Genomic DNA, 11,663 nt, shown 5'->3' with positions numbered 1-11,663 from the left:
CCACTCCACAATATCATCGCCGGCTATGAGGCAACTTTGTGATTGTAGCTCTAACAAGAAAATATCTGTTTCTATCTTAATTTTATTCTCTTTTGCTCAACTGATATAATTGGCTCGGCCAGGTCTCAACCCAAAAACTGGTTGATTGTTTTTTGGTAATAAATTAACTCGAAAGTTTTTTACAGAAGGAAATACCAATACTAGCTCGTGAGTAAAAAAAAATAAAAACGATTAATATCTGGATATTTTTTATGTTATCGAGATTGAATTCTATAATTATCAAATATAATAAATAAATCATTTTTATAAAAATACCAAATTCCTAACCTGCCTCTTGCTATTACCTAGTTAACCTTACAAATTAACAGATCAAGTAAAAAACTAATTTGATTTTTTTTATTTTTCTAAAAACATCATCATAATTTTTTTTAAATAATCAATTGAATTAATTTGGAGTAACTTACTCAATTCAACCGAGTATATACCTATCAACTTCCAAGTTAGACATGAGGTCTAATTGGGCAACAAGTTTTATAAAATTTTAATTTTTTTAATTTTAAATTAATTTTTTAAATATTTTTATAATTATTTTGATGTTGATGGGTTAATGTTAAAAATAAATTTTTAAAAATAAAAAAATATTTTTTAATATTTTTTTTAAAAATACTTTAAAAAATTACATCCAGAATTTAAAAAATTACATCCAGAACTGTAACAATCACCCCGTAATAAATATGGTCAAGTATAACAATCACCCCGTAATAAATATGGTCATACATTCCACACGAGGGATTAATTGGAAAAGAGTTACTTTTAAAATGATATGAAAATATCCTATTTCAAAGAAAACGAGAGAGAGAGAGAGAGAGAGAGTTAATGAATGTATTTGACCTCTTCTTCTTCTAGTTTGTTTTAATTTTTTTAATGAATTTTAAAATGCTGCATTTGATTTGTTAAACCTCCCCACTCCCTCCCCATATATATATATATATCCTCCATACACAAAACCCCTGCGGTCACAACGCTGTCTTCAACCCCCACCTTATCGAAATCCCCCCTCCCTCTAAAAAAATCTTGTGCCTTTGTGTCCATAGAAAACAATATCTTCTCGTTTTTTCTTCTTTTGTGTTACCAAAATGGAATTAACAAACGGAGAACTGATCAAGGCTGATGCCCAAGAGAAACTAGGAATTAACGTAGCAGAGGCAAACGGAGTTGCTGATGGAAATCTCGTTAAGGAGATTATTCAAACAGGATCGGCGAAGGAGAATCTCTCCAAATCCGTCCATCCCTCTCCAAATTCAAACTCAGATTTTAACTGCGATGATCCAGCTGGAGATATCAAACCTGCACAAAAGTATCAACAAGAAGACGGTTTCTGCGAAATAGAGATGGAGGAGGAGAAACAAGATTCAGCAACCGAGATATTGTCCTCAGACGATGCCGTTGAAAGAATCGCGCTAACCGGAAATCACGTGGAGAAAGAAGAGAATGACGATATTATAGCTGTTTCACCCAAAGCCAACGGCTATATGCAGGTAATCCAGCCTGATATTCATCTCCCAATGCCAGAGGCACCTCCAGGTCTCTCACCTTCATCTACACCTTCTCCACAACAAAACGACGACGTTGTAACCCAATCCAAATCATTGCCTAATAGTTTCACGGTCGTCGACATGCCGTCCATCGGAAAATTCATCAAGGACAGAAGCAGCAGCTTATCAGCATCGATTTCAAAAAGATTTTCCTTTTTCAAGTCCGATGACGGTGATGATTATAACATGGATCATAAGGTGAACTCATTCGACTCGGGCGTGACAAGGTTCAACATAGCGGGACTCAAAGTTACAGTGAAGCTCAAAAAGGAAGACGAAGAGGAACAGATTAAAGGACGGATAAGTTTCTTTTCAAGGTCAAATTGCAGAGACTGCACGGCAGTCCGTTCGTTTTTTAGAGAGAGAGGATTAAAGTTTGTTGAAATCAACATTGACGTGTATCGGCAAAGAGAGAAAGAGTTGATTGAGAGAACCGGAAATTCTCAGGTGCCGCAGATATTTTTCAACGAGAAATTGTTTGGTGGTTTGGTGGCTTTGAATTCGTTGAGAAACAGTGGAGGTTTTGAGAAGAGGTTGAAGGAGATGCTAGAAAAGAAATGTTCAGGGAATGCGCCGGCACCACTGGTGTATGGATTTGATGATCACGAGGAGGAACCAAAGGACGAGATGGTTGGGATAGTGAAGGTTTTGAGGCAGAAATTACCAATCCAGGATCGTCTGATGAAGATGAAGATTGTTAAGAATTGTTTTGCTGGGAATGAGATGGTCGAGGTGATCATTCACCACTTCGATTGCGGCAGGAAGAAGGTACGTATAAATACGCTGTCGTTTAACGTATCTAAGCTTTGCTAGTTTTGTGGTACTGCTAAATTCTAGTTTGACTTTCTTTTTGTTTAAGCTTTGACTAGTCTGACCCTGATTAATATATTAGCGGAGAGGAGGGGAAATATTCGGAAGATAGTTAATGCTAGTTTAAGTTTGAAATGACGATAATAGACATGTTGTTTTTGTGGATTGGGGAGAGAAAATCAAGGCAAAGAGTTGGTGGTGTTTCCACTTTTCCACTTTAAGGAAAGCAGACATCAATCATTCCGATCACGCAGATTGTGGAGGGAGGATTAACCACCATGTTTGTTGAAAATAAATAAATGATTTGATTAATCTCACACTTAAATTAGCTATCAGTGCTGGTAGTATATCACTATATTGCAGTAGGGTTCTCACTGATCCTCGTAAACGACACGATTAAGGCTGTATTTGCTGGTAGTTGCCACTGTGGGCACGCAAAAGCAGTCATAGGTTGCCAAATCAAGCCTGCCCATTATTATATGTGAGTATAAATTATCATGTTAAACCGTGAATACTCTTTGGCCATTAAAAAAAATGATAATTATTTGGTGAATAATAGTTGGTGCAGGAAAAATAATCCCAAAATCTCCGGAATTAGTATCTTCTTTGGTTGACTCCTTTTGATACATAAGTGCTGTCCAAGCTAAAGTTTCTTAAATTTTATTTTATTTTATAATATTTTTTATATTTTTAAATTATTTTGATGTGTTGATGTTAATTTTTTTAAATAAAAAATATATTATTTAAGTAAAATATATTTTAAAAAGTGGTTACTACGGTACTCAAATTTTTTTCGTAATTTAAGTAAATATAAAAATATATTTTTTAAATTTTTTAATATTTTACAAGAACAACTAAAAAAATAAGTTATTTCTATGCTAACATCATGATGAGATAACATGTGATTGGTAGTCTTTATTTTGTAAGGAGGCCAAGTACGATGAAAATTATATTTAGTTTTTCATTTAATAAATTAGCATTGTTATTTTAAACCAGAAGAAGAAGAAGAAGAAGATATTTTCATAATCTCTATATAAGTTAGTTCATTAAGTAAAATTAAAGTTATTGTTTTGATTAAAACAGAGATAGACGCACCAAAATAACCAGTAATTTGTAAATACAAAAAGTGGACATCCACAGACAATTGCTAATCTTTCAGGGAGCAGAAGCTAATTCATACCTCTGACCTTGCCTCTATTTTGTTCTTTTTATATACTATAAAAAAATTATTCACCAGGTGGATTCGCATTACGGTTAAGGCTTTTGAGTTTTTATTGATCTTTTGGGTTAGTAGACCAACCCAACGTCCTAATATTGAAAAGCTAGTAAAAAGCCCCTAAAGGCCAAAACTATCATCTATCATGTACAATAATAATTATTTTTTATTTGATTTAATTTTTATATATATATATAAAATAATTAAATCAGTTTTTTTTTTAAAAAACTGAGATGAAATCAAATTAATTTAAATTAATTGGTTTTAATTAAATTATTTTAGAATAAAAACTAGTTCAAATTGATTTTTTTGGTTTGACTTAATTTTTTTGTTTGAGTATAATTTGATTTATTTTTTTATTTTAAATTTATATAATTAAAATCAAATCCAATTGGTTGTTTTTTTTTAAATTTAAGTTTAATTAATTTTTTTTTATGATTTGATTTTTTAAATTTTTTTAAATTTTCTTGGTTTTCGGTTTTGGAGCTATTTGAGTGGGTGCACTCCCTTGTGTATCATGATAGAGACCACTCCGAGACGTCGGATCCGCTCCACCCAACTCTTTCGATGTCATCTGGTGAAAAGGGAAAGGCAAAGTTGCTTTTATGATGCTGGGCACGTCTTAAGGCCTTTCCTTCCGTAGCACCAAATTCCGCCTTTTTTCCAACATTTGAAACCTGAAAGTTCTCCTTTTTATAGGGCTTTTAGTGAAACTAACACAGTTACAGTTCGACAAAAAAAATTAGTATATATGCATAGGATATAAATTTTTTGGGAAAATAGTGAAACGCCAGTAGAAAGAGCACTTGTGTAAATAACAGTTCATTAATAATAAAACCCCGTGATTATCATGAACTCTTCTATTATGTTCTTTCCAGTTGTCATAAACAGTAGCATTCCAGCTCAGTCCCAGAAGATTAGAGACGAAGCATTTTTTTTTTTTATTGCAACTTGCATTTAGCCCTGACAAACTCCCCATTCCACAGTCCAACACAAACCACACTCCCGCAAAATATATAGTAAGCCACACCTTTTTGGAGAGATCACAATAAAAGAAATAGATGATCTCTATCTTCATCATTTCTGTTGCACAACACAGGCAGGATCAATCACTCTTACCGTGTTTCAGTTGCCTTTTTTGGTCGACAATCTCACAGGCGCAGCAAGCCATGAAATATTTGTTGAAAAAAATAAAAAATATATATATTTGTTAAAAAAATTTGGAAAGATTTGTTGGTTTGTCTCCTCGTGCATAAATAAGTTTTGTGTTGAGTTTTGTATTTTCAACGGTGCCCATAATCTTATAAATTTGTTTATTTTTGCATTTTAAAAAAATTAACTTTTTATTTATTTTAAATTAATTATTTTTAAGTTATTATTTTGATATACTAATATCAACAATAATTTTTAAAAAATAATAAAAATATTATTTTAATATATTTTTAAATAAAAAATATTTTAAAAAACAATCGTTATTATATTTTCAAACATCCAAGCTTCCACTAATATCTATTTTTTTTTACTAAAATTAACATACCTAGTAAAGAAAAGAACAAGATACAATAACAGATTCAAATTATAAACCAGAAAAAGGATAAAAAAAAATTATACAAAAGAAAAAACAATAATTTATAGGAAAAAATGTTTGTTCTTACCAGAGTTCCCCCAAAAACTTTTGTGATAGCTTAAATTTCAATCCTATGATATGAAAGGTGTTAGAAGAGACAGGGAGTAAGGAAAAGAAAGATATGAAAGGTGTTAGAAGAGACTGGGGGTTAGAAAAAGAAGGAAAGAGACAGTGGAGTATTTTGTAAAAAGTAGAGTTTGTGTTATTAAGAGTATTTTTAGAATATTGTTTTTAATGTTAATTCTAAAAGAATTACAGTAGTAAATAAGAGGGTCTTTCATTTGATTTACTTTTGATTATTTTTTAGCAATTGAATTCTATTTAAAATTCAAATCAATAGCCTTAAAAGAATTACAAACTAAAAAATTGATTTAACACTTGAATTAAATTGATTTCCAAAGCTGTTAAGAAAAAAAAAGAGCAAAGAAGAGAAGGGATTCTAACGTTTTACATTGCTGACCATAGAATGCATAGAACTTGAAAACTTTCCAAATGAAGAAGGCAATGAAAAAAAAATTAAATGAATGAAAAAGGCAATGAAAATTAGTTCTTATTTCTGGTTTTGCATGCTCCATTTTCTGAAGTACTTTGCCTGATTATTGGTGCATAGTCAAATAACAAGTGAAGGCAACTAGATGGACAAGGTTGCGGCTCCCACCACTTTGAATTTTAGAGTTTCTTTCTTACATTGATGCTAATTGCTTTTCATATGAAAACATGTGTAGGCTGTTGAGATTGGTAAGCAGCTGGCCAGGAAGCACTTCGTTCATCATGTTTTTGTAGCAAATTGTCAACATTTTTTCTCAACCACCATCAACCACCCTCTCCTTTAACAACCACCATCAACCACTTCCAACCACCATCAACCACTTCCAACCACCATTCAACCACCCTCAACCAAGTTGCCAAGACTCTCCTATAAATAGAGATAAAGAGAGAGCAATGTAATAAGTGTAGTGAAATTGTGGTGAGAGCAAAAGAGTGAAAGTGTGGTGAGTGCAACTGTGAGAGTGAGAAAATACAGATTTGAGAAAAACACCGAGTGTAAGAGTGAAACACCCGGTTAAGTGGGATTGTACTGGGTTGAGTTGAGTGTTTGTATCATTCCTCCAATAATATACAATCTGCTGCCTCCGTGGACGTACCCGATTTTGGGGAACCACGTAAATCTGTTGTTTGTGTTTTATTTGTGTTTGCTTTTGGTCCAGTATGCGCAACAATTGGTATCAGAGCATTAGGGAAGCTTGAACACTAAAAAAAACACCTTTTTCAGCTCTCTGTTCAAAGTTGCAGAATTTTCAAAGTTCTCAGATCTTGATTTTGACCACCTGTGGAGATTCCTCTCGTTGATACGAGTCCGGCGATATAAAGATCATCAAAATCGGAGTTGAAACGAGCCCTGTAGAGCTCGCCGAAGTTTCGCCGGAAATATGCCGGAAAAACCAGACAGTGCCGGAAATCTCACCTGAGAAGACAGCCACGTCATCCGACACGTTGGCGCTGAGTCAACATCCACGTCATCAACAGAGGGTCCACATTGCCATGTCATCAGACACATCATCTAACAGTGACAGAATATTCTCTTGACAGAATAAGAATATTCCGTTGACAGTAAGAGAATATTCCGTGACAGAATATTCTTCATCAGAGACAGAATATTCCTTCCCTGAGTTAACTCGGTCAGATTGATTTTTTGGCCAACTCAGTGATGTTTTGACCGGTTTTAGGCCGAGTCAAGTTGGTTCCTAGCATTTTCAACCATTCCGGACGCAACCGTGGTGTCCGTTTTGTGAAACAGCACACCGAAGTTACTGTTTTGGCTCTTTTGAGCATAAAAGTGCATGTTTTAACAATTTCGGGAGCCTATTTGTAATCCAAAGACGTCCTAATGGCTGATATTCCAGAAGAAAAATTAGTGGGAAATGCTAGTATACCTCCACAATATATCCCGGTATCGAGTACCAAATTTGAGGTGGAGAAGTTTGATGGGAAGGGTAATTTTGGCATGTGAAAATGTGAAGTCATGGATATGCTTGTCCAAATGAATTTGGATTTCACTCTAGAAGATAAACCGGAGGATTTGGATGATAAAAGCTGGGAAAGGATAAATCGGTTAGCTTGCAGTTCCATCCGACTTTGTCTTGTAAAGGATCAGAAGTACGTCTTTTCAGAACAAAACTCTGCAAAGGAATTATGGCAAGCACTGGAGGACAAGTTTATGAAGAAGAGTATAGAGAATCGTCTCTACTTGAAGAAAATGATCTTCCGTTTTCAGCACAAGAAAGGTACTTCTATGAATGAGCATCTGAATGATTTCAATAAAATGATAGCTGATTTGAAGAATTTAGATGTGGAAATTGATGATGAAGATAAAGCTCTGCTGTTATTGAATTCACTGCCTGACACATATGAACATCTCGTCACCACTTTACTGTATGGTAAAGAAAAGATTAAATTCATTGATGTGTCCAATGCTTTGGTGAACAATGAGTACCGGAAGAAGGATCAGATTGTTCATAAAGAGTCAACGTCAGAAGCATTGACAGTTAGAGGCAGAACAAACCCCAAAAGATTTCGAGGGCGAGGGAGATCTCGCTCAAAATCCAGAGGAGAATCATCAAACAGATGATATCTTGCAAAAGATGAGTGTGCCTTTTGTCATAAAAAGGGACACTGAAAGAAAGATTGTCCGATCAAGGGCAATAAGGAAAAAGATGAACCAACTGTGAACGTTGCACGAGATGAGGATGAACGAGACTCTGCATTCATGGTCTCATCACCAGAAAACCATTCTGGTGAATGGATTCTTGATTCTGCATGTTCCTATCACATGTGCCCTAACAAGCACTTATTCTCGAGACTCGAGGAGTTCGATGGAGGAGTTGTGTTGATGGGTAATGATGATGTTTGTGAGATCAAAGGGATTGGGACTATCCATCTGAAGATGCATAATGGGGTAGTCAAGACACTGACAGAGGTACGGTATGTACCTGACCTGAAGAAAAATCTCTTCTCACTTGGAGTCCTAGAATCCAATGGTTATAAGATTATCATGCATGGTGGAGTCCTGAGAGCAATCCGTGGTGCATTAGTTGTCTTAAGAGGCACGAGGAAAGGAAACTTATATTTCCTGGATGGATCTACTGTTACCGGTACAGCAGCTGTTTCCAAAAGCATAGAAGATGATGAAGCAGATAATTCCAGACTTTGGCACATGCGTTTAGGGCATGCTGGTGAAAAGGCTTTGCAAGGATTGGTCAAACAAGGTCTATTAAAAGGCGCCAAGACTGGGAAGCATGGGTTCTGTGAGCATTGTGTTATTGGAAAACAGACAAGAGTCAAATTTGGCACTGCGGTACACAATACAAAAGGGATTCTTGATTATGTTCACACAGACGTATGGGGACCTTCAAAGAATGAATCTCTTGGAGGTAATCGTTGGTTTGTTACTTTTATTGATGATTTCTCAAGACGAATATGGGTGTACATGATGAAACACAAGGATGAGGTCCTTGATATCTTTCTGAAATGGAAGAAAATGGTGGAGACTCAAACGGGAAGGAGAGTTAAGACTCTTCGGTCAGATAATGGTGGTGAGTACACTTCAGATCCTTTCTTTAAAGTTTGCCAGGATGAAGGGATCAAACGACATTTTACTGTGCGTAAAACACCACAACAAAATGGAGTAGCAGAACGCATGAATCGCACATTGGTAGAGAAAGTCCGATGTATGCTATCACATTCAGGACTAAGCAAAGTGTTCTGGGGCGAGGCATTAAGCTATGCTCGTCATATTGTTAACCGGTTACCTTCAGCAGCATTAAATGGAAGAACCCCTTTAGAGGTATGGTCAGGCTCTCCTGCAAATGATTATGACTCTATGCGTATATTTGGTTGCTCAACATATTATCATGTTACTGAGTCCAAGCTAGATCCTAGAGCCAAGAAAGCTATATTTTTGGGCTTTAGTGGAGGAGTAAAAGGTTACAGACTCTGGTGTTCTGAATCAAAGAAAGTGATTTTGAGTAGAGATGTCACTTTTGATGAGTCTGGCATGTTACAACAAGAGAAATCACAGGAGAAGGAAAAACAGTCTGGTGATGCACAACAGGTGGAGTTAGAGACTTCAGTCATTCCTATAAAGACTGTTCAGAAAATCTCTACTGAAGGAGATTCAGATGAAAGTTCAGATGAAGAGGATGCAACAACTTCAGCAACCACACAACAAGAATCCATTGCAACGAGTAAACCGAAAAGAGTTATCAAGAAACCTGCTCGGTATTGTAACATGGTGGCTTATGCACTTCCGGTGATTGATGACGGAATCCCCTGCACCTACAAAGAAGCAGTACAGAGTGTAGAAAGTGCAAAATGGAAAGAGGCAATGGATGAAGAGATGAAATCTCTCCACAAGAATCAGACTTGGGATTTGGTACAACTCCCTAAGGAAAAGAAGACAATTGGTTGCAAGTGGGTATATGCTAAGAAGGAAGGTAATCCAGGAAAAGACAACATCCGTTTCAAAGCAAGATTGGTAGCAAAAGGCTATGCTCAGAAGGAGGGGATAGATTATAATGAGGTATTCTCCCCAGTTGTTAAGCATTCATCAATTCGTATTCTGCTAGCCTTGGTTGCACAGTTTGATTTGGAGTTAGCCCAACTTGATGTGAAAACTGCCTTCCTACATGGAGATTTGGAAGAGGAAATTTACATGTCTCAGCCAGATGGTTTCAAAGTCACTGGGAAAGAGAATTGGGCTTGTAAACTGAATAAGTCACTATATGGATTGAAACAATCTCCTCGCCAGTGGTATAAGCGATTTGACAAGTTCATGATAGAACATGGATACACACGGAGTCAATTTGATCATTGTGTATATTTTCGCAAACTTCTTGATGGTTCTTTCATCTATTTGCTCTTATATGTGGATGATATGTTGATTGCATCAAAGAGCAAAGTGGAGATTGACAGACTGAAAGCTCAACTGAGAACTGAGTTTGAAATGAAGGATCTTGGAGAAGCTAAGAAGATTCTTGGCATGGAGATTCAGAGAGACAGAAGAAAAGGCACAATCTGTTTGACACAGACCCAATACTTGAAGAAAATTCTAAAGAGATTTGGGGTAGATGGTAAGACCAAGCCTGTAAGTACACCTCTAGCTCCTCATTTTAAGCTAAGTGCTTCAATGTCTCCACGCACAGAGGAAGAGCGCAAGTATATGGTTCAAATTCCGTATGCAAATGCAGTTGGTGCATTAATGTATGCAATGGTTTGTACGAGACCAGATATTTCACATGCAGTCAGTATGGTGAGTAGGTATATGCATGATCCGGGAAAGGGTCATTAGCAGGCAGTTAAGTGGATTCAACGGTACATTCATGGCACAACTGATATTGGTTTGAAGTTTGAGAGGGATGATAGAGTCAAACAAAATTTAGTTGGTTATGTGGATTCGGACTATGCTGGTGACTTAGACAAGCGTCGTTCCACAACAGGCTATGTGTTTACACTTGCTAAAGGGCCTGTAAGTTGGAGGTCAACTTTACAATCAACAGTAGCTTTGTCAACAACTGAGGCAGAGTACATGGCAGTAACAGAAGCTTTCAAGGAAGCTATATGGTTACATGGGTTGATTGAAGATTTGGGAATTGTTCAAGAGCACGTGAATGTCCATTGTGATAGTCAAAGTGCTATTTGTCTTGCAAAGAATCAGGTTCATCATTCCCGCACCAAGCACATCGATGTTCGATTTCATTTTGTTTGAGAAATTGTGGATGAAGGAGATATTCTGCTACAGAAGATTGGTACCGCAGATAATCCAGCTGACATGCTCACAAAATGTGTCTCAGGGATCAAGTTCCAACATTGTTTGGACTTGGTCAACATCTCTCGGTGTTGAGCACCTTCAGGGTGCAGCGCCATATGGCGCATTAGAGGCAGCATTGATTGATCACAAAGATTGGATGGAAAAATCTTGCCAAGGTGGAGATTTGTAGCAAATTGTCAACATTTTTTCTCAACCACCATCAACCACCCTCTCCTTTAACAACCACCATCAACCACTTCCAACCACCATTCAACCACCCTCAACCAAGTTGCCAAGACTCTCCTATAAATAGAGATAAAGAGAGAGCAATGTAATAAGTGTAGTGAAATTGTGGTGAGAGCAAAAGAGTGAAAGTGTGGTGAGTGCAACTGTGAGAGTGAGAAAATACAGATTTGAGAGAAACACCGAGTGTAAGAGTGAAACACCCGGTTAAGTGGGATTGTACTGGGTTGAGTTGAGTGTTTGTATCATTCCTCCAATAATATACAATCTGCTGCCTCCGTGGACGTACCCGATTTTGGGGAACCACGTAAATCTGTTGTTTGTGTTTTATTTGTGTTTGCTTTTGGTCCAGTATGCGCAACAAAT

The 11,663-nt window shown here is 36.4% G+C and overlaps 1 protein-coding gene across 1 annotated transcript in view; it reads left to right on the top strand.

The window, feature by feature from the left end:
• Window positions 1-932: 932 nt before the first annotated feature.
• LOC105123671 (uncharacterized) overlaps window positions 933-11,663 on the top strand; it is a 13,439-nt gene continuing 2,708 nt past the window's right edge. The window contains exons 1-2 of the mRNA XM_011023363.1: window positions 933-2,363; window positions 5,974-6,028. Coding sequence (XP_011021665.1) covers window positions 1,137-2,363; window positions 5,974-6,028 — 1,282 coding nt within the window. The 5' untranslated portion in view covers window positions 933-1,136. The remainder of the gene's footprint in view (window positions 2,364-5,973; window positions 6,029-11,663) is intronic.

This window comes from Populus euphratica, unplaced genomic scaffold (assembly GCF_000495115.2).
Source record: "Populus euphratica unplaced genomic scaffold, PopEup_1.0 scaffold9.1, whole genome shotgun sequence".
Classification (NCBI taxonomy): domain Eukaryota; kingdom Viridiplantae; phylum Streptophyta; class Magnoliopsida; order Malpighiales; family Salicaceae; genus Populus; species Populus euphratica.
Note: the sequence above shows the minus strand (reverse complement) of the source record. Positions and strands in the feature narration are given on the sequence as shown.